Below are 23,252 nucleotides of genomic sequence, written 5' to 3'. Positions count from 1 at the left end.
CAGATGTCTAGGCCTAAGTGCAGGGAGAGAGAGTCGATGGGGCTGGCTCCAGTGCCGGGGAGGCAGGCCCTACCTACCCAGGCCTGTCACCTTCCGCAGGCAGGTGAGGGCGTATTGCAGGCGGCCACACTCCTCCGCACTGGCCCCGCAGCGCCGCAGTGTCTCCTTCACCTTGGCCTCGTTCATGTCCAGCAGGGCATCCAGTGTGAGCTCTCGGAGGATCTCCTGAGGAAGCACAGAGGGACAGGCAGAGAGCCTGTGAGCACTCAGGCACCCCCACACCCTCTTCATGCTCCCCCCTGGCCAGGGCCGGCCTTCCCGCTGAGTGGCAGGGGCCAGCTGCTGGTGGGCCCGCCTCCGACCTGAGGCCACCACTTGTCCAGGGCTCAGGCAGCCAGCTCTCACCCCACCCCCCAAACGCTCCCGGAGACAGCAGCTGAAGGGTGGGGGGTAGGGGGAAGGAAGGGAAAAGTCTGAAGAGTTTTACCCAGAAAAATGATGATTCATGACAACTTCTAGAATGACAAGTACTTGAGATGAGGACGGCCCTTCCCAATTCTGCTGCGCGGTATCAGAATCAGACAAGATTCCTGATAAAGCTGGCTTAGTGAGAAACCAATAAAAAAGAGCTAACCCCCAACAGGCATTGCACGGGAACTTACTGCCCTGCTTTATTTAATTCTCAGTCAAAGCCTTTCAAGGGTTCGAGAGAGACTAGAAGCCTGGAAAGGACATGCGCAGACTAAGATCTGGAAGATAGAGGGGCCGCATGAAAAGGAATGTGGGTTCTCTCACTCCCAAAAGGCTCTGGAAGACAGCGGCCCCGTAGTGACCCGCAGGGAAAGGGGAATCTTGCACCTATGGCCACCAGGAACTGGGTTCTGCTGATGACCTGAATGTCCTTACACATGGCTTCTTCCTGAAGCTTCCAGGTAAGAGGCCAGCCTGGCAGACACCTGGGCTTCGGCTTGCTGAGATCCTCAGCAAGAAGCGAGCTGAGCCCACCTGGACTCTGCCATCAGTCTTCCTCCTACAGAACTGTAAGCTCATAGATGGGGTTTTAAGCCACTAAATTTGTGGTGACTTATTATACAGAAAACAAATATAAAGAGTGATTATTTGAATCGAGGCCTAACTGGCTTCAAAGCTTATACTCTTTCCCCTCATCAAGGAGGGAAGAAACCCCTCTGGTTCTGATTACTTTGAGCCAAGTGTGATACCAAGCCTGTGCTTATATAGGTAGTTTGCTAGTTATTAATACAGGGGAGGACAGAGGGGACCTGACATTATTAAGCATAATCAACTAGGGAGCACAAGCCTGCTTGCTTCACCAAGAAAGCTACAGCTTCACACACTCCCCAGGGAAACACTGGTCCCTTCCCTGCAGATTTCCTGGGTGGGGTGAGGGGTAGGGGGGTAGAGGGACAGAACAATAAAGCAGAAGGTCGGCACATGCACAGCAGGAGCCAAAATGGCAACTTAGAGACCCTGTCAGTGTAGCCTGGGAAAAGAACAGATTGGTTAGGAGGCGGACCTGTCAGAAGCCCACAAAAACTTTGGAAATTTAACTGGTTATTTTGAAAAAGCACCAGGTACGCCCCAAGCCCAAATCAATAAAATAAGCTTAACAAAGAAGCCCCTGCTCTTTCTCCCCCCTCCCTCCCTGACACAACCCCATGCCTTGCAGAATTTTGTAGTAGTCACATGGGTTTGGCAGCCATCGGGACCTGCGGCAGAGCACGGGGGTTCCACAGGACTAAGCTTTACTACAGCACAGAACCTCTGGACACTGGCCCTATTTCTGGTCCTGATGACGGCAAAGTTGGACTTTTTCCATGGTGGGATAAACGAAGGTAAGATATTGGACACCCAGGGCAGCCTTCTATTTCCACCCAAATAAACCTCACCACCAGACCTCAATTTCCCATGTGTGAGTCTCCCGAAATGCTTTGCTCGTGACCCCGTGAAAGAGCCCCGATTTCCACTGGCAGCACCTGAAGCAGACACACAGAACAATGAACGGGACATGTCCTCGGCCCCAAGTGGCGTGCGGAGTCACACATGAAAACAGTCACGGCACCACAGTGAGCTGTGACCCAGCAGAGACAGCTCCGAGAGACAGCTCCGAGATTACAGGACCAGTGGTGAGATCTGGGTTTTTTTCCTTCCTTGGCCCCTTTCTATATTTTCCAGGTTTTCTATAACAGAGAAGGCCAGACATCCCACATCAAATGATTCATATGAAGCTCACGGTTCTTGAGAATCTAAAATCAATGACTCTAAGTTTCCATTGATCTTAGCAAGCTGTGTCTAATTTTATTTTAAAAGAGCAATGTTACTGTCAGTCTATCCAATCTGCTGCTTAGACTCAAGTGTCGAAGCTGAACCCGATGAAGATACTGGCTGTGAGTCATTGGGGCAACAGTTGGGGGGCTTTGTGATGCCGGGGCGGGACTCCGGAGTCCATGTCCCGCCCTCCCAACCTTTGCGTCTCATCCGTACAGTCTTCCGTCTCCAGAGTTGTGGGCAAGACCCTCACAGCTGTTTAGAGTGACGGAAACCAACAACTAGAAACAAACACACCAGTAAAAGCACCAAGAAGCTGATCAGTGGCTGGACGAACCCGAGGTTGTCGGAAACCCTTCCAGATGACAAAACAAGAGCATCAGAAGGCGACGGTAAGAACAGCACAGAGGGGGCTGATTAGATCGTGGTCCAGGGCAGAACTGGTTCATCGGCGCACTTCCCCTCATTGCCCTGGACAACATTCTGCACCAAAACGCAGTTGTGACATCTTTGCCCCTCGTTTTACTATGAAAAGCAAGTTGGCAATGTTGTCGGGGCACGGACAGATGCCAGCGATGGTGGCCTTCACACCAGTGCGGGAACAGCCCTCCGCCTCTCCCTGGAGTGTCCCCGGCTCTCCCGCCACGCCTGGGTTTCCCAAGGCTGTGAGGACTCGGAGGGTTTCCAAGAGGAGATTCTGGCATCTGCCTGGTTTGGGAGGAGGGGGAGAGCCAAGGGCAAGGGGCACCAACAAGCCTAGAAATCCCATCTCCAATCTAACTAAGAGGCAAGGGATTCTTTTTCTTCCTTTATATTCCTCTCTTCCCCAGCCACACCAAGTTTCAGTTTTTCAAACATAATAACTACAGTTATTATTACAAACCACTTGCCAGTATGTGACGCCCAGCACTTCATATACTGCCCCCATTCGAAACGATTCAGCAAGGATAAGCTATTAGGCCCATTTTACTGAGGCTCAGAGACCTCATGCAAGCCTACTGAAACCCAGGCATGGCGTCCCCGATGCTCCTTCGATCCCTCCCACCCAGGGTCCCGCTTCAACTGGAGCTGCCCCGCCTCTCCCAGGATGAGCCAGGCTCCCAGAAAGTGAACTCTGCATGTCCGTCAAAGAAATGAGCGTGCTCGGCACACCACCGTCACCATGGTTTCCACCTGTTCCTTCCGTTTTCTAACCCCTTCTCCCTGCAGGACCGGATCCCTGAGCTGGGGAGAGGAACCAGCCCTGTCCACCTAAAAGCTGCAAGTCAGTGAAGCTATCCATCCACCAGTCGGCAGGTTACCTGGCGGAGTGAGGTCTCAAACACACAGCCTCAGGGCCAGAGCTTCGGAAGAAATGAGATCAGAGGGAATGAGGCCTCCCGGATTCACCTTTGGATGGAGACACACGCACTAGACACACTGCTCTGACCTTCACTGGACGGTCAGAAATCCGGCAGCAGCTCGGGTGACACTAATCAGAAACCCACCCCGTGTGCAGTGCTGGGGGGACGGGGGAAGACTATGGGCGGGGCACCAGACCTCTGGCTTTAAAGTAGCCTGAATTTTTATGTTGTTATTATTATTATTATTATTTTAGTCCTTGCCCAAGAATATGTTTATTGATTTTAGAGACAAACGGAGAGAAGACGGGGGGTGGAGGACAGAGAGAGAGAGAGACATATAGGTTGGTTGCCTTCTGCACGTGCCCTGAAGGGACTGAATCCACAACCTTTGGTGTACAGGATGATGTTCCAACCAACTGAGCAACCCAGCTAGGGATGAATTGTTATTTTAAAATAAAAAGTTTAGCCCATGGCTGGTGTGACTCAGTGGACTGAGTGCCAGTCTGCGAACCAAACTGTCGCAGGTTCAATTCCCAGCCAAGGCACATGCCTGGGTTGTAGGGCAGGTCCCCAGTGGTGGGGGGGTGCGGGGCGTGAAAAAGGCAACCACACATTGATGATCTCTCTCTCCCTCCCCTCCGGTCTGTCTAAAAATAAATATATAAAATATTTTTTAAAAATAAAGTTTTACACGGTGGCAACTGATGCAAGTCTATGCAGACGAGACAATCGTATCCATGGCTACAAAGACCCCCCGGACCCCCATACAGAGACCTTGAGTGAAGAATCTGACGCCTTCCAAACATCTGACCAGTAACTTCTAAAGCTTTACTTCTGTGGGCAAATGGGGAGGGATGGTGGTCCAGCAGCAAGCACCCTTGGCAACACACCAAGAGCGGCCAGGCCTTCCCAGTAAGGTGCCGGATCTGGCCCTGGGACCCCACTGCAGAAACAAAGCACCCAGCCTTCCAAATCCTACAAACGGCTTTGGACTGGAAGTCATTTCAATCAAGAGGGGCGAGTGCCTGAGGCAGGCGTGCTGGAAGCAGGGCCACCAGCTCTCGCCTGGGCCTAGCTGGGCTAGTGACTGCGCAGGCCCCGGAGCGGCCCTGCTCTCTCCCCCTACCATGACTCAGGCAATGCCCCTCAGCAGCTCGGCACCCCCAAACCTCACAACCGGGTGTGACTTGCCCACAGTGCCAGGCACAGCCAAGTCTGAGTTCAGCAGTTATTTCCAACCAGAGTAATCCACATACAAATTTTCTGAATCCTCTCGCAACCAAAAGCAAATTAGGCAATCAGTTTAACTACCTGCTGCAGGTGAACTCACAGGCCTGCTGACACCCTCTCAGGTCTGAGAGGCCCCAGGAGCCTCCCAGCTGCCTGCAGGTGCAGGGAATATGGCCTGCTGCCCCAAAGCCAGGGGCACAGAACCTGGAGTCCTGGGGAAGGGAAGAAGGCAGAGAGGCTGTATGCTCTGAGAAGAATCATTGCCCACCCCAGTTGCTGTGCAAAGAAGAAATGGGAATGAGAAACCAAGAAGGGAGGGTTGCCCAGCCCACTTCAGGAGCCACCCTTTCTCCCATGAGCCTCGGGGAGACTGGAGCACAGAAGTAGGGCAGTGAGAACACGGGGCAGAGTGAGAGCCCCATGGAGCGCTGGCTCCCGCCTCTGCCCGGCCTCTCCAGAGACAATGTATACACACTCTCCGGGGGCTGACATTAAGTTACTCTTTCTGATAATAGAGAGCAGGGTCAGCTGGGCACTGAGGTCACTCTCAGGCTGTGAAAATTAAACTGCTGGTTCTGTTCTCCGTAGAGGAAGGTGGGGTGGGCTGGCCCCGTCCCCTCAGCAGCTGACAGTGGCTGGTGTCACAACAGGCCAGGCGGGGTATCAAATGGTATCATCCTGAGACTTACCAGCAGCCACGGGGCTGCCTGGGGTCTATACTTAGAAACTGTGCTGGCCTACACCGAGAGCCATCCGTGCTCACCATGGTCAGTCAGCTAGACGGCGGCAATGCCAGAGGAGCTTCAAAGCCTGTGTTTGGGCCACGTGGCAGCTCAAGCCAGCATGCAGGTGAAGGCCAGTTGGAAGAAAAAAAAGAAGCAAACCCAAACTTTGTGTATCTGTTTAGCTTTCTTGTCCTAGAGCCCAGGACGGATCAGTCAAGTTAGCAGCTGCCCCTATCAGTGCAGCCAGCACTCACGGTCCATTTGCAGAACCTGGACTTCTGGGGTGTGTGGGCAGAGGCCTCCGCCAGCTTCCCTGGCTGGGGGTTCATTAAAGGACCAGGACCCTTCACCACAGATGCTTCCCTGAGAACTGGTCACACCAGAGGCCACAGGTGGACTCCCAGAACCTGGTGGATGGTGATGCAGGACCCGCACGCCTCTATGAGGCGAGGGCCCGGTGTCAGGGGGTTGGGGGCAGGGGTACTGTGGGAAAGGACAGAGAGAAGAGCAGGGAGATCTCTCTGACAGCCCAGCTGGGAGCCCCATGCCTCTGGGTGACAAGGGAGCACCTGACAGATGTTCCTTCCTTCCTGCTCCCACCACTGGGGCTGAGGGAGAGAGAGAGGGAGGGGCAAGACTTGGATGAGAGTTGGGTATTCTGGGAGGCACAGTGTTGGGGGGCTCAGGTGGTGAGGGCCTGAGTCGGGCAGCCTCCTGGGGTTTCCATGGAGATCAGCAGATAGCTTGGGGACACTGGCTTTGCCTGTGGACAGGGTCTGCACCCAGCCTCTTTACCATCCCAGCCTGGGAAACAAGAAGCCCCTCCTGGGCAAAGTCAGCCGCTTCCTGGAGGCCTCCTCTCTACCACCTCCCAGCTGGTCAGCGCAGTGAGGGAAGGGTCAGATTTGGTCTTTGGAACCTGCTGGAGCCTGGGCCAGGCCAGGGCCTGTTCCTCTCTGGGCTTTGATCATTTGTCTAATAAGTGGGGTTGGCTAGATTGGATCTATGGTGCCCAGCCTGGTGGCACCTTGGAATTACATGGGGGCACTTTTAAAAAAATCTCGATGCCTGTGCCCCACCTCAGACCAATCACATCAGAATTTCTGGGGGTGAGGACTGTGAAGGCAGACAGGCTGCTGGGTCTTCCATCTGGCTAAATAACCCAGGGCAGAAAGGGTCTCAGATGCCCAGTTCAGCAGGTGGGTCTGGCCAGGACGGGGCTGCACTCTGGGGCTCAACCTCCTGCCTGTCCTCTCAGGAGGCCCCACTCCTGCAGCTCAACCTGAGCCTCACCCAAGGGCGCAGACATCCCGGGAGATGTCTTCTCCTGTACACCAAAGCCTCCCTCCCCCCAGAAGGTGGGGTGCCTGGCCGGAATGTTCAGCGAGTAGTTCTTTGGCCAATGCACTGGTATGTCTGGGCTTGAGAGCCTCAGGAAAACGGTGTGGTGGAGGCGAGGTGGGGTGTGGAGGTTAAGGGATTCGGGGTAAAAGGGAGGAGCTGAAGAGAGGGCCAAGAGAGGGTGAGTGATGCTCATCATGCACTTCCTGGCTGCCAGGCACTGAGGCAGACGGATATAAGAGGTCAGCACATGCAATCTTCATAACCTCCTGAGACGGGCGCTGGAGCTCAGAGAGGGTGGGCAACTCACTCAAGGCCACACAGCTCAATTGGTGAAGTGCAGGCATGGCCATCTCTGCCTAGTCCCAGCCAGCCAGCCAGCCTGGCCTGCACTGGTGCCCACTTCTTTGCTCTAGAAAATGTACTTTTTCCCAGGGCAGAGCCTACCTGGCATCACAGGCCACATCTGGCTTTCCTGGCTCCACGCCCTGCCCTATCCCCACGCAGTAGGGGTTAAAAGCAGCTGCAGGCCTCTCGGGGTCTCTCCACAGTCTTCCTCAATCTCCTATGCTGGCCTGCTGGGCACCCCCTCAATTCCCCGCCTGCCCTCTGGAGGAGGTAGGCGCTTTCTACCTCTGCCCAAGACCAGCTCTCCAGCTCCTGGCAGCATCTGCTGTCACCAGAGCGGCCACTATCACCCAGGGGCCAGGCCCTGCCCTCTCAGAGAGCCTGTTTTGGAGCTGCCTCCCAGGCCCCCTTCTCGCCCCTGTAAACCAGGAGGTACCTAGTACAGGCATTGGCAGGAATGGTTCTTCTGAACAGGCCAGAGAGCGAGTATACTCAGCTTTGCGGGCCACACGGTCTCTGCCACAGCACGACTCTGCCAGCAGAGCCCCACGCAGCCACAGACAGTAGGTAAGCAGATTGGGCGCGCTGTGTCCCAATAAAACTTTCAGCCCTGGCTGGTGTAGCTCAGTGGATTGAGCGCAGGCCTGTGAACCAGAGGATTGCGGTTCAATTCCCAGTCAGGGCACATGCCTGGGTTGCGGGCTGGTTCCCTGCAGGCCAGTTCCCAGCAGGGGATACACGAAAGGCAACCATACATTGATGCTTCCTCTCCCTCTCTCCTTCCCCTCTAAAGATAAATAAATAAATAAATAAATAAATAAATAAATAAATAAATAATCATTAAAAAAAAAAACCTTTCAGTATGGAAACTGAAACCTGAATTTCATTTAATTTTCATGTGTCACAAAATTCTTTTCTTTTTTGTTCCTTACCAGTTTAAAAATGTAAAAAGCATTCTTAGTTAACAGGGCTATACAAAACATCAGTGGTGGGCCTGCTCTGGCCAGGGGGCCATAGCTTGGCAATGCCTGTCTAGCAGGTCATTCATTCAGACTCACACCATCTCCTGGTGGCCCTGGGCCTCACCGCCCCTTCATTCCCAGCCTCCCACTGTGCTGACACGCCTTCACCCCGCCCAATCCACAGCATGCTATCAGCAGAAGGGGACACAGGGGAAGAAGCTCCAAGGCAGCTTGTATCTTGTCACCTTGTCACCTGTCACCTTTCTCTGTGGTATCAACACACATTCCCAAAACTGCTCCTCCAGGCTGCTTTGTGAAAACAGCCACACACCCAGCATTAGAAAAACACACACATGCAAACACACCGGTTTGGGGGCTGTGTGCTTCCCCCTAATATGTTACACCCCAAATGGGGAGAGGAGATGCATGGGCTTCTACAGGGGGTTCCCTGCACCCAGGATGTTTGCTGATGGTGGAGGAAAACACCTACTGCTGTTCCCCAGACTCCACGATAAAACTCCAGTCAAAAATGGGATACTCTAAGCCCTGGCTGGCATAGCTCAGTGGATTGAGTGCGGGCCTGTGAACCAGAGGATCGCAGTTCGATTCCCAGTCAGGGCACATGCCTGGGTTGCAGGCCAGGTCCCAGCAGGGGACGCATGGAGGCAACCATACATTGATATTTTTCTCCCTTTCTCCTTCCCTTCCCCTCTAAAGATAAATAAATAAAATCCCTTTAAAAAAGGGATACTCTAAAACAAACAATAAAGACTGGGGTCAGGGTAGGATGGGGAAGGTTTACCAGCAGCCAAGAGCAACACTAATCCCCGGTGATGCTTGGCTTCTGGGGAACCGACGAATAGGAAAGTCCACCCCTGCCCAACCCCAGCTGAGGAGGAAGAGAGGCTGGAGCTGAGTGAGAGGGGGTCAGAGAGGCCCTGCTCCAGGGCTGAGCTTCCCCAGAGCTGTGCCCTTCTACCCCCCGACTTCCAGGTGCTCATGACTGAGCAGCAGGTGAGAAGAGGATGAGCGGGGTGGCAGTGGGAATACAGGCCAGGCCAGCAGGCGGGTGAAGAGGAAGGTTCCAGAGGGAGGGGAGGGTGTGCTGCGCCATCATGACAGGGACATTTCGAAGAGGGAAGGGAGGAGCCCCGTGTAGCTGCCCTGGGACAGAGCCCTGAACTGGGGCTGTCTCGGGCGAGCTGGGCGGCCTGACAGTCCTATGCAGAGGGCAGAGGGATCAGGGTTTAGCTTGAAATGTATGTCACCATGGGAACCTCGGCTTTCCTGAGGGTGAAGGCACTGACAGAAACAAAGGGGGGGTCCTTGGGTGTGGTCACATCTGCAGCCATCTCTGTGGCTCGCGGGTCCCCAGCTTCCCCCCTTTCCAATTCTCCCATGTCCAAACGCGCTGTTAGAGGGAGGATTCCAGGCGCGTTGACTGCACTCCCTCTCCTGCCGGCTCCACATCTGCAGAGTGAGAACGCTGAGTCCGGTCAGTGAGGCCCGTCCTCCAGAGAGTGTGCAGACTGGCCAACGGGCCTCGGGCACAGGGGTGTCGCTTGGGCCCTGGCACACGCCTGGCCCCAGCAATGGAGTCTGGAGGGGCCCCCTCGGGGCCAGGAACCAAATCAGAGGCCAATCCCCCAGAGGGGCAGGGGCATGTCCCAGTGTTTGGCACGTGGTCTGTCCTTTTGGGCTGTTTGTTTGTCCAGGTGGGGGATACATCGGGCAGCAGTAAGTGAGCCTAGAGGTGAAGACCTGAGACCCAGGCTGCCCCACCCAAGGACAGGGACCCCGTCATCTCACCGCTGTCCCACAGGTGTCTGGCTAGGTGACCAAAATCTCCCGTGAGTTCCTGGAGGTAGGCAGCCCCTCTCTGGAGTTTTTCGAAAACACTATAAACACGTCCTGCCCCACAGCAGCACTGGGGGCCCGATGGAGTCCTGAGTGCGTGCCCGGGACTCCAGCCAAGGAGGCCACTGCCAGGGTCACCAGGGTCTGAGGGCATGAAAGGGGCCAGAGGCCATTCATGAGCGAACAGGAGGGAAACCCTTCCCCTACCAAGTCTGAAGGAACCTCAGAGATAATCCAGGCCAGCACTCATTTTACGGAGGAGGAAACTGAGGTCCAGAGAGGGAGGGGCCCCACCAGAACCCGGGCCCTGCTGGTGACCACACCGGGATATGCTGAGCCTGCATGGCTCACATTTTCCGAAGTGGCTATTCCTTACCCAGGTGCAAAGGTTTTGTTCTTGCCGGGTTTCCAGAGCTGCCCTAAGAGGTGAGCCAAGGGGAAGACCTCCCCGAGGTCTGCCCCAACAATCACCTCCGGGATGCCAAGAGATGCCAAGCCATGCGCTTGGCTCGTGGGCCCAGAGCCCTGTGAAATCCAGAAGCAATGAGGTTCTGGGCTCATAGTCTCCCTGGGAGCCTGGCAAGGCCCTAATATCTTGGTGGTTCAAAAGATGGTGAATGGGCAGAAATCCTCAACACCACGCTCTTGCCTACCCCTGCCCATGCCCACGTTGCCAACAGCACACACTTTTCTTCTTTTTGAAAAGAAGAAGCAAATCTCACACCACCAGCTACACCCGAACACCAGGCTCTGAGCAGGGCCCAGGCCCACCCAGGGCTGTGCCACACTGACTCTTGCTCAGCTCCTCGGCATGCTTCCTCTTTCCGCAGCCAGTCTAAGCACAAAAGTAGCAACTACTGGTATCACTGCAACCCATGCAGTGGCTACAACTGCTTGGTAGCTACGGAAAGGGAGAGCTAAGGAGAGGGAGGTTCAGAGAGATTAAGTTACTCACTTGAGACCTGGCAAGTGAGCGACGGTGCCCAGATTGGACCCTGGTCCACGTAACTCCAAAGTTACCACTCACGCCTCTGCACCGTTTGGCCTCCCTGGCCTGGCTGACCAGAAGTGCTGAGAGGCGGAGCTGGGTCTGCCTGTACAACCTCAGTTTCTTAAGTTCCCTGCAAAAGGAGTAGGCACAAAACGAATGTGTGTGCCCTGTTCAAACCAAAAGCACCAACAGGCCAGAAACCATTCAAACATTCACTAAAAGGAATGGGGAAGATCTACTTCAGAGATTCTGCCAGTTCCCCAGCCATCTGACCACAAGAAAGGGGGTGAAATAATGAAATGGAAGTCGCATTCTACCCCAACACGCAGATTCCTCCAGTTAGCACAGCAAGGACTCAAAGTGCAGACAAATATACCCATCCCAGGGACTCATGAGAAGGCTGCCTGGCCCCAGAGCCCAGCGCCTACCTCGCAGCCCTCCAGCCCAGGCTGGTCCAGGCCTCGTGCCTCTCGCAGCACCACGCGTGGTGGGGCCCCTGTGCCCCTTGCAGCCCTGGCTGTCACCCAGCTCCACAGGCAATGCATGGTGAGGGGCCTGAGTGCAGGGTCCCCGGCAGCCCCGGCCCCTTGTGCGGTGTCCCAGGGAAGGACGAGGCAGGCAGAGTTTTTGTTTTCATGACTGTATGAACAGTCACTGTGGCCAAAAATAGTCTGTGCCTAGGAGCCGGGGAGTCAGCACATACCTCCCAGAGCAGGTGCTGGGTGTGAGACGCGCAGGCTCCGGCAGGCCTCACTGCAGGGGCCCAGGGACCCGGGTGCCCAGGATACCAGGCCACAAACAGAGAGGGTTTTCCCTGCCTTGCTGCCACCTGAGTCAACGAGGCGCACCATCACCTTCCTCCTCCCAGTGAATCATCTGGGGAACCCCCACCTCCACACGAACTCCAACTGCCCCCAATTCACTGGCAGCTCTCACACAGTTGGGACCAGGAGGCTTGGATGCCCACGGAAACTGCCGTACAAACTGCTGGCTATCAAAACTCACAGCATGGTACACCAAAACCAGTGAGTTTTTACTATATGTAAATGGAAAAAAAAAAAAAAAACAATGTAAAGGGTTAAGGGGCTGGCTACCAGTGGCTACTAGAATTATGGGGGGATTTTTTTTAACTTTTCTATATTTTCAAATTCTCCCACAGTGAACATTTGTAATTAGATTTACAAAATATCACTTTAAAATAATGTTTAAAAAGGATGCCCTGGCTGGTGTGGCTCAGTGAATTGAGTGCTAGCCTGTGAACTGAAGGGTCGCCAGTTGGATTCTGGTCAGGGCACATGCCTGGGTTTCAGGCCAGGTCCCCAGTTGAGGGCCTGTGAGAGGCAACCATACACTGATATTTCTCTCCCTCTCTTTCTCCCTCCCTTCCCCTCTCTCTAAAAATAAAGACATGAAATCCTTAAAAAAATGAAGGAAGGATGCTCCGGCGTCACAGAGGGAATGTGCCACATGGTCCTATTTATGAGAATTTAAAGTGTGTGTTTGGTGACCCCAGCTCTGGAGCCAGACTTTCTGGGTATGAATCCTGGCTTCACTGCCTACCGTCCAGGGGACCTCTGTCCCTTAGTTTCTCTAATTCTACTGTACACAGGGGATCAGAGCACTGCCTCCTGCTATGGACTAAACACTTGTGTCTCTCCAAAATTCACATGTTGAACACTAATCCCACTGTGGTGGTATTTGAAGGCGGGCCTTTGGGAGGTGATTAGGTCATGAGGGTGGTGGGATTAGCGCTCTGGGAAAAGAGACTCCAGAGAGCTGCCTGAACCCTTCCACCCTGTGACTACCCAGCAGGAAGACAGCCATCTAGGAAGCAGGAAGCGGGTCATGGCCAAAGACTGAATCTGCTGGCACCTTGACCTTGAACTTCTTAGCCTTCAAAACTGTGAGAAATAAATTTCTGTTGTTTGTAAGCCATCTGGTCGGTGGTATTGTTGGTCCAGCGGCCTGAGGGGACCAAGACACCTCCCCATGGGGTCACTGGGAGGACTGAATGAGACACTCTATGTACAATTCACAGCTCGGTCCTAGGCATGTTGGGAACATTCCCTAAAGAAATAGAGCATACATTCATGAATAAACTACTTTAAAAAAAGAAGAAAATAGGGGGAGGAACCCCAAACCAACAAACAAAGGAGGCTGACTGGAAGGAAATGCGCCAAGATGTCTGTAGTGTTTCCTCTGAACCGTAAGATTATGGGATAGACCGCCAATAAGTGGGAGTACTACTGTTTTCTCTAATTTCTGTGCTTTTCACATTTTGAGAATAGATATATGTATAAATTACTGAATATTAAGAAAAAAATAAAAGGCCAAGAGGCAATGATTATCTCCATGTACAATTATAGATGACTTACTTTCTTTGCTTTTCTATACTTTTAAAATTAAATATTCATTACTTCCATAGTGAAGAAAATGAAGAACCATGAAAAACGAAAACTGAGGAATAGGCTCACCTGTTATATTCTAGAAACACAACCTCTGAGGACCACCCCCAAGCCCAGGCCTTCGACCGCCCTCTCTGAGCCTGAGGCTCTTCACCTCCCACACAGACATACCGAGCTCTGGGGCTCTGGTCACAGACGGGATTGGGACACAACAGCCACTCCTGAAACACCCAGGGGAAAGCCAGGTGACCGTGCCCATGGAGAGCCCATGGTGAGTGTGTGGGCGGAGTGTGGCAGTAGCCGCTGTTATTGCTATCGGAGAGAGGGAGAGTATTTTTGCCCGCCTCTTCTGCTGTCGGCAAGGCTGTCTTTCCTCCGGGAACCCATTTCCTGGTGCAGGCGGCTCTGACCCTCCAGATCCTCTGCCACACTCCACTGAGCCCATAACCCAGTTCGGGCCAACTGGAGCTCTTCATCTCCCTAGCCCTATGATTGGTTCTGATATGCGCACATGACCAAAGCCAAGCCAATCACAGCCTTCCCCGGAACTTTTCAGCTTCCATTCTAAGGGGAGAAGCTCTTTATAAGTAGAAGCTACCACTATTATCCTGGAAGGAAGTGAGGCTTAGTGGCTGCTGCCCTTCATTCCTGCCGTGTGGAAGCGGTCTATCCGAGAAGTGCATGCTAACAGCATCAGCTGAGCCCATGCGCCCAGACTGCGTCTGTTACCGGAACTGATAGAAATCTTGGTCTGCTCAGGCCAGTTGATATTAGAACTTGGCGTGGAAAAGTTCTAGCTAATAGGAGAATATAATAGCTCTTACTTAGTAGGTCGTACTCTGTAAAGTCAAGTCATCCGTCACTTAGTAAGTTATACATGCCATCCCTCCATCTGTCTATCCATCCATCCAATCAACAGATAGTCACTAAATACCGGCTATGTGCCAGGAACTTATTAGTACTGGGCTACAACAGTGAACGAAATACCTGGTCTTTTTCCTTAGGGAGCTGATGTTCTCCTAGGAAACACAGAATTAAAAAGAACATCCAAAGGTAACTAAAATATGTCATTGAACTTTGTGAACAAGTGTGAAAAAGGAAACAGCATGCCTAAAGTGCTGGGTGTGGGTGGCATCTAAGTTTAGACGGGGTGGCCTCTCTGAAGAGCTGACTTCTAAGCTCCTGTCGGAGAGAGAAGGCGCTAGCATGAGGGTACAGAAATTTCCAGGCAGAGGAAAAAGAACATACAAAGCCCCGGGCTATTACAGGAAACGACCTGATGTGTTCTCCAACGAGGGGAAGAGAGAGGAGGGGCAGGAGACAACACGGGAGGAGGCGGACACCAAATTTGTCAGAGCCTTGAAGGTAGTGATGGGGGGAGGAGTCTGAGTTTTATGCTGAATGCAATGGGACGCCAATGAAGGGCTGTACTCAGAAAAGCAAGATAAGGATCGGATTGGGGTTTTCAGAAGAATCGCTGTTGGCTCACGAAAAGTGAAATAAAGGGGAGGGCAAGAGTGGACGCGGACTGCGCTGGAGGCGCCACTGCACAAGTCCACGCGGCACTAGGACGGGGGAGGTGCCAGTGGTAAAAAAAAGGGGGGGGCGGGGCATCTATATGTGGACTCGGGATCTATGTGTGGAAACAGACCTCATGGGATTTGCCAGTCAATTAATTGTGGAGGTTGAGGAAAGCAGAAGGAATCAGAAATGACTCCTCAGTTTCTAACTAGAGCAAGTGACGGATGAGTAAACAGGCTCCGTCTGGGAGGCAAGGGACTTGCCCACGATCACACCACTGCAAGTGGCCAAGTTAAGATTCTGTCTGCCACCCAACACCAGGTCCTGGGCTAATTCTAGGGCTCACGCTCATAAGCAATCTCATTTTCTGATCTTGCTGCCTGCCCAATGGGATACAGCTGGATGCAAGAGCCAGTGACGTGTATATGCTGATGTTTTAAAAAGAAGGGTAAAGAGAGAAGAGACTTTTGCTTTATAATAATTAAAACAGCATGGGGCTGACACACACATTTCCCAATGTCTAGCTCATCGGGTCTGTTCTAGCGCAACCTTGCCCTCGAAGCAGGCGGTCCCCGGAGGAGGGACAGAACACTCGCTGGCAGCCCAGGAGCTCGGTGGTCCAGAGGAGGTTCAGGTTCATACTAAGCTAAAGGCATCTCATAGCAGGGCTACAGGCACACGGGCTTGCTCAAGTCCAGCCCGTCACCAACGGAAACCAGAAGCAGCCCAGGAACCCGAGGCCTCAGCAGGTCATCGGCAGCCCCAACAGCTCCCCCCGAGACCCTTGCAATTCAACCTCCGCAACCCCAGATGGGAGCTCCCGAGACACCTCGGACCGAGACGGCAAACTCTCTGGATGATCTTACTTGAACCGAGTCACATTCAACAAGAACGCCCACTCTGTGCCAACACAGGGAACACAACAGCCAGGCACTGCCTGTGGGGCACTTCCAGTCTCACAAACTTTCACTGGGCCCGGAAGCTCAGAAATCCAGAGAGTGAGGAGATGCGCTCACCTTTCAACAGCACCAGCCAGTATAGGGCTAAGCGGTTTTTCAGATTTCTAGAACCCAGGGGCACCCCTACTCTCAAAGCTGAAAACACGGCACTTTGGCTCAGGATCAGAAAAATAAATCACTTCATTAATCGGACAGAGTGACGTATGTGAGTTCCATAAGGACTGGAACTGAGGTCTAATGCCTAGAATAGTACCTGGCACGTAACAGGTGATAAATACACATACTGAGTGCGCACAGGACTGGACCACTAGGAAAAAACAGGAATAGCCCCTCAGCTATGGGTCTTGCCACATCTCATCCTCTCCTCCGTCGGGGCAGGTCGGTCCACGGGCACTGTGCTTATTTGCAGATGTGTGCATCCCTCCGCCCTGTAGGGCCCCCAAGGGCAGACTGCATTTTGTTCAAAATTAATCCCTGTGATGATTAATCTGGGTACAAGGTAAATCCTTAATTGGTGTAAAATAGATTTAAAGAAAGGAAGGAAGGAGGGGAGTGAGGAAAGGAAGAACAGAGGGAGGGAGGAAGAGAGAGGAAGGAAGAAAGGGGGGGGAAAGGGAGGACAATGAAGAGGGGAAAGGGAGACTGAGAGAAAGCTCCATTCAATTACACGACTATATAAGGTAGCCCCAGACTGGGTTACTCTGGGTAAGATATCAGATGACAAAATCATGTAGAAAGAGAAGTCTGGCTTTGGAGCCACCAGGACATGAGTTTGATTCTCAGCCCAGCTACCAGCTAGTGGTGTGATGCTCACGTCACTCAGCATCTCTAAGCCTCAGTTTGCTTAGCTATAAAATGGGGTTCATGGTGTCTTCCCCACCCCAGGTATATGAATTATACAGGATTACATATACGACCTTGCAGTTTGCCCCTTCCCTCCACATCCCAACCTCAGCTCTTCTCTTGGCTCGCTGGGTTACACCTGCCTGCCAGTCCACTGCCCAGACCTCCGTCTCCCCCTCCTAAGCAGAGGGGGCTCTGTGGCCCATTCCTACCAGGTTGGTACTGAGACCTCAATTCCTCGGTACCAAGGCAGCCCCAAGCACAGATCTCTGGGGTGTGTGCCACACTCTGGGGGGCTCCCAGCTGCCAAAGAGCAAGGCTGTCACAAGTTCGGCCTCTGGCTCCCACAGGGAGAGGGTGGGACAAGAGGAAGAGGGATGGGGAGGAGAGGCTAGGAGCTAGGCGGCAGGGCTCACGTTGATTTAAGCTGCACCCAGGAGTCCAATGCCAGTTCACTTCTCTGGTTTAATCCTGCAAGCCTCCCGCTTCGTACCGCCTACAACTCAGGACCCACGCAGAGCAAAGCCCACACCCAGGAAACAGGATGGTGGCAGAGGTCAGATACCATTCTTCCCCATCCCCAAGAGGAGGCCTGATTTTAAATGTGGGGATGCAAGGATAGAAAAAAAGGGGAAAAGAGAAACGTGCCCAGTCAGGGCCACAACAAAAATCCCTTACCGGACCCACCTCCATCTTCTGTTCCAGAAACGCCACCAGGGAGAGCTGACTCCAGAGACCCTGCACCCGTGGCGCGGGCCTGGAGCCCCAGCTCTGTGGCAGCCACCTCTGCCTGCCGGGACTGACCCCAGCCAGCGCTGGCCACTTCCTTTAACAACTTCCAACGGGGAAACTGCTAAAGAAAAAAAAATGGCTCCATGCCAGCAGGCTGTGAAATCATTTCCCCAGCTGCCGCCAGAACATGAAGCTGTGATTTTTTTCATTTTTAACCCATGGAAGGGGGTTGGGGGGTGGAAATAGTTTCTGTACGACTTTGGATGGCTAGGGAGGGACGAAGGGGCCCTGCCTCTGAACTCACTCACTCTCCTGCTCATTTAGTAGTCAGCCCCCACCCCACCCTCCAACCCTGCAGGAGGTCCGAGCGGGCACTGCCCATCCCCAAACCTATCCCCATGATGACTCTAGCCTTCTCGCTCCTAGGAGTCTGATTTTCCTTAAAACAATTTGACATCTCTTTCTCTCTCTCACCCTCCCCCACCCCGCCACACACACTTCAGTGATATCCCAGATAAAACCCCAATCCCTGCACTTGCTGTGAACCCACCCTGTGACCTCACCTGCTTCTTCCCAGACCAGGCCCTTCCAAACCCTGGGGATCCTTGCGGGTCCTGTTCCCTCCCTCTGGCCCACTCTCCCCTTCCGGCCAGGCCAGCTCCGCTCCCAGGGAAGCTGTCCCTGGGCAAGGCCCTTCTTTGCCCTCTCCAGGCCGACTTCGCCCACCTGCTCCCACAGACCCCACTTGGTGCCAGCTCTCAGCACGTGTGTTTCTCCCCAGCCTGTGAGCTCCCGGGACTGGGGGGAGTGTCTCCAGCATCATAGGTCTCAGCACAGGGCCTACAAGGAAAGGCTCCAGACCTGCAGTGTCCAATACAGCAATAACCACGTGTCTATTTAAACTAAAGTGCATAAGGATAAAACTCAGAATTTGGTTTCTCAGTCACACTATGCATATTTCAAGTGCTTCATGGCCACACGTGGCCGTTAACTACCATAGTGGACAGAACAGTATAGAATGTCTCTCTCAGTGTAGGAAGTTCCATCAGACAGCGTCACTCTAGACCAAGGTCTGCCAACTGGGTAAACGTATGAAGGCATCTCCCAAGGTGCCTGTCTCCAGCATCCCTACAAGAGAGAACAAAGGAGGAATCCAAGCCCCACGTGTCAGAAGCACCACGGCGACCCTGGGGCCACAGAGGGCTGGGATCGGACTCGGGTGGGAAGGGAATCCAGAGGGCAGACAGAGTCCCTTCACCCGCCCCCGAAACCAGGAAGTCCAACCGCCGCCCCGCGGCCACTTCCACGCCCGTCCCCTCTTCATTCTGCAGAAAGGCATTATTTCCTGGAAACTTTATGACCACAAAACAGGGACCACAATCTACAGCCAAAAGCTGAAATGACACTTAGATAGCCCCAGAGAAACGGACCCCAGGAAAGCAGTCTCAAAAGGAAGAAGATTATACACACACATCTGGCTACACACGCATACAGCACACGTGTCTTCCAGAGAGAATAATCAGGGCCCCAGTCAGGAAGCCACAAGTGGTCGAGTTCAGCAGAGAGCTCGACCAAGTGGCTGAGGGGACAAATTCCACGGCACAAAGACGGTCCCCCGAGGCCTTGGGGAGCGGCCCTGGAGTAAATCGCCAAGTACTGGCTGCGCCAGTTCTGGGCCCCACACAGCACGTTAGAGCAAAGGAAAATCGTCAGACTTCATGGATTGATACCTTCCCCCAGAGATGGAACCAAGAGAAGGACGGACAGATAAGAGACCCTGTTTTAAAGTCCGGCACCTCCAGCCTCCATTCCATGGTGACTTTCAGTCACTCTTGCACCCAGCCAATACTTGCGAAGGGCTCCCTGGGCACAATACTAGGCCAACAATCCCTGGCCAATACTAGGCCAGGGCTGTGCCTCTGGGCACACGGCCTCTTCCAGGCTCGGGCCAGTGCCTTCCAGACGTGCCTCTATGGGCGCAGGTGGGCACCCCTCAAACACAGTCCTGCCTGGAGTGGCTTGAAGAAATCTCCTCTCTTACTAGTCCACTGTTAAAGAAGAACACACAGATGAGGTTGAGACTAAAACCTGCAGGATGATTTATATTCTATAACCCCATTTTAGCCACTGTAACAAAAAAGGGAAACAAATTTACATGTAAAAAAAACAATGTGGCATCCTAGACGGGCTCCTAGAACAGAAAGAGGACATTAAGGGAGAAACCGGTGAAGTCCAAACAGACTTCAGAGTTTCGTTAGGAGTAATGTATCAACACTGCATTCTTGGTCTCGACAAGTGCACCGTCTGAGAGGTTAATGATGGGGAAAGTGGGCGCAGGTGAAGGTTCATTGGGGAACTCTGTACTATCTCTGCAAACTCTATAAACCTGAAACTCTGCCGAACAAAACCATTACTTAGGGAGCACATAATGGTTTAGACTTCTGAAGTCCACGGAGGCTCCACTTCGAAAGGCAGGGGCATTGGGCCGTTCGGAACCTTGGTTCTTAAGTGGCCACTGGTCTTAGGTAGGCAGACCTAGCTGTTACCAAGAGCACGCGGGGGCCAGTGGGGCCTCGGGTGGGTATCCGAGTCCAAAGAAGCATTGGGTTAAAAAGAGGGTAAAATCGAATCGCACCCTGGGGCAGGCTTTGAGGGCTGTGCCCAGGAGCCCTCTAGCTCGGGGCCCCAGGGCTGTGCTCCCAGATGGTACAAGGAGAAGCCCAGACCAGGAGCAGAGCAGAGCAAAGGCAGCCCGTCCCCACGCCCCGGTCAGCAGAGGCTGCAGCGACTAAGGGAACCAGCCCTTCCCCCTGCAGCACACTGGCCAGGCGAGGCCCAGAGTGAGGTCTGAGGGAAAGAAGCAGAGCAATCTTGAGAAAAGGGTCTGGAGAGTTTGTTTGGAAATAATGGTGTGGAATCCAGGCAACGACTCCCTGTGGTTCGGAAAACACAGGTGGAAAGCTGCTCGCTGCCCTCCACCCTGGGCACCCTCAGACAGCCACCCCCTCCTACTGGTGAGGACAGTGAGGACGCCCTCATGTGGCCCTTGGGACCCACAGCAGGCAGGGGGCAGGCACTAGGCCCAGCCCCAGTTGCTCCCAGGTGCCGCCCTCTGTCTTAAGCCCTGGGCTGACTCTCACTGCCTTTTGGTTCAGAAGGCTGCTCCTGGTCAGCCCCGGTCCCTGCAGTTCTCCTCCTCCCACCCCCCGGGTGGCTGCGCAGGGCTGCGCCACGTGTGGCCTCCAGTGCCCTCGCCGGGGAGTGACAGCAGCTGAGGCGGAGAGGCAGGAAAATCACCTTGTGTTCCCTCCTTCACCCCAGCAAACACCATGGTGCCTCTGAGCACTTGACCCTACAATGGCCCGGCAAGCCAGCAAGCAGCACACGGGTCTTCTCCCATTTTACAGAGAAGGAAACCGAGGCTTAGGGAGGTGAAAAGGTTTGGCCAAGTTCCCAGAGCCAGGACAAGAACCAGGAGAGAGCAGGGCTGAGGGCGAGGACTCCGAGAGTCGGGAATGGAGGACGCCCAGCTCTGCCCCTCAGAGCTCTGAGGTCCTAGGCCAGTCAGGACGCCCCAGGGGCCCCAGCTTCCTTGACTGAAATGGCAGAAGTGGTCTCCGTGCCCAGTGGTGCTGGGACAAGTAGATGAAGCAGTGCGTGCAGAGCAACGAGCACGACACGCAGGACCCGTTCTCTGCAGGCCAGCTTTGAGGCACACAGAAGCTCCGAGGGGAGCCGGGAGCCCACTGCAGCCATGGTGGTGCCCAATAACCAGAGACAGGAGCCTCCTGGCCAGGGCCCGACTGGACTCCTGGAAGCAAGACCCCTTCACGGGCAAGGGGTGTCGGTGCGTTGAGAAGGGGAANACCAGGAGAGAGCAGGGCTGAGGGCGAGGACTCCGAGAGTCGGGAATGGAGGACGCCCAGCTCTGCCCCTCAGAGCTCTGAGGTCCTAGGCCAGTCAGGACGCCCCAGGGGCCCCAGCTTCCTTGACTGAAATGGCAGAAGTGGTACCCGCGCCCAGTGGTGCTGGGACAAGTAGATGAAGCAGTGCATGCAGAGCAAGGAGCATGGCACGCAGGATGCGCTCTCTGCAGGCCAGCTTTGAGGCACACAGAAGCTCCGAGGGGAGCCGGGAGCCCACTGCAGCCATGGTGCTGCCCAATAACCAGAGACAGGAGCCTCCCGGCCAGGGCCCAACTGGACTCCTGGAAGCAAGACCCCTTCGCGGGCAAGGGGTGTCGGTGCGTTGAGAAGGGGAATGCCGCAGAGGCACCAGGACTGCCTGTGGCACTGGCCCGTCCCTGCCTTCCCAAAGAAGGCCCTCTCGCCAGCCACAGGCTGACTCATAGGCAGCTGGGCACAGCAAGGAAGGAGCATTTGGGGGGCTCTGGTTCCTTCCACTGGCCTTTCTTGCAGGACTTTAAAAGCCGAGCCTTGGAGTCACCTGTGTCATCACCCACTCAGGACCAAACCCTTGACTCCTGGGAACATCCACCATGTTATGATGAGAGTCATCCTTCCTCCCTCCATCCCGCCTCCCTCTCGGACAAGCAATGGCCACATCAGGCCCAACATCAAAGGGAGTTGTGTGGCAAACAGTCCAGAGAAGGCAGGTCCCAGCCTCACGGAGGTTATATTCCAGTGGGAGGGTAGGCAGACCAAATTGGAGAAATTAGATAAACTCCACCAAAGAGTCAGTGTCATTAAGAAAATCAGCCAAGGTGCACTGGTGGAGAACAAAGGGTGGGAGTGAGCCTTAGATCAGATCATCAGGGCAGGCTGCTCGGAGGAGGTGTCAATGGACCTGACACTAGAGTGATGTCCACGGGCTCAACCAAGGAAATGTACTTCAGGAAGGAGAAAAGCAAGTACAAAGGTCAGACCAGAGAAACCAAAGGGGATGTTGAGCGAGATGAGAGGGCAAAGAGAGATGAGCAGAGACCAAAGCGTGTGAGGCATCTGGCACTTATTTGGAAAGAAATGGGAGCACTGGAAAACGATGTGATCCAATTTCTGTTTCTTAGTGGGCACTCTGACTGCTGTGTGGAAAATGGAATGAAGGGGGTAACTGATAAAGCAGGGAGACAATTAGAAGGCTGCTGTAGGAGCCTGGGCGAAGAGCACAATGGCCTGGACCTCAGTGCTGGACGCAGAGAGAGCTGGACAGGTCTGTGGCATGTCTGGGGGTGAAGCCACAGGGCTCACTACGGGGCTGCACATGTGTGTGAGGGCAAGGGGGGACACAGGGATGGCCTCCCGGGTTTGTGAGCAACCGGGTAGATAATGCTACCATGTCCTGAGACGGGAAGACAGGCTGGGAAGGAAACATGCTGTATGTATGGAAGGGGAAGAACAAGAGCCCTGCTTGAAACATGTTCGTTTCAGAGCCGCCTCATGATCTCCAAGTCGCTGGAGAGGTCCCTGGGCAACTGGAGATATTCCTGCTGCCTCACCCCAATCCCTCCCACCCCCACAGAGCTCTCTGCTCAGACCCTGCCCCAGGCCTGCAAGCCGGGTAGCATCCTGGCTCCCACACCACATCGGCTTTTGGGCTCTGCTGCCTGCCTGAGCCCTGCATACAAAGGAGCTTGCCCCTCATTTGCCGCCCAACTCTGACGCATCACCCACGCCTTGGGGACTGCCACACCACCTGACTCAGTATCTGCTATGCCTCTGAGACTGGCTGGAAGACCCCTGTCCCAGCTGC

At 54.1% G+C, this 23,252-nt stretch overlaps 1 protein-coding gene across 7 annotated transcripts in view; it reads right to left on the bottom strand.

Moving 5' to 3' along the window:
* Positions 1–23,252, bottom strand: part of KSR1 (kinase suppressor of ras 1) — a 152,663-nt gene that overhangs the window by 42,276 nt on the left and 87,135 nt on the right. For all 7 annotated transcript variants that reach the window (XM_037070065.1, XM_037070061.1, XM_037070066.1 and 4 more), the window contains exon 3: positions 78–225. In XM_037070065.1, the coding sequence (XP_036925960.1) occupies positions 78–225 (148 nt within the window). The remainder of the gene's footprint in view (positions 1–77; positions 226–23,252) is intronic.

This window comes from Sturnira hondurensis, unplaced genomic scaffold, assembly GCF_014824575.4.
Source record: "Sturnira hondurensis isolate 20B ecotype Veracruz unplaced genomic scaffold, ASM1482457v3 Scaffold0018728, whole genome shotgun sequence".
NCBI classification, from domain to species: Eukaryota; Metazoa; Chordata; class Mammalia; order Chiroptera; family Phyllostomidae; genus Sturnira; species Sturnira hondurensis.
Note: the sequence above shows the minus strand (reverse complement) of the source record. Positions and strands in the feature narration are given on the sequence as shown.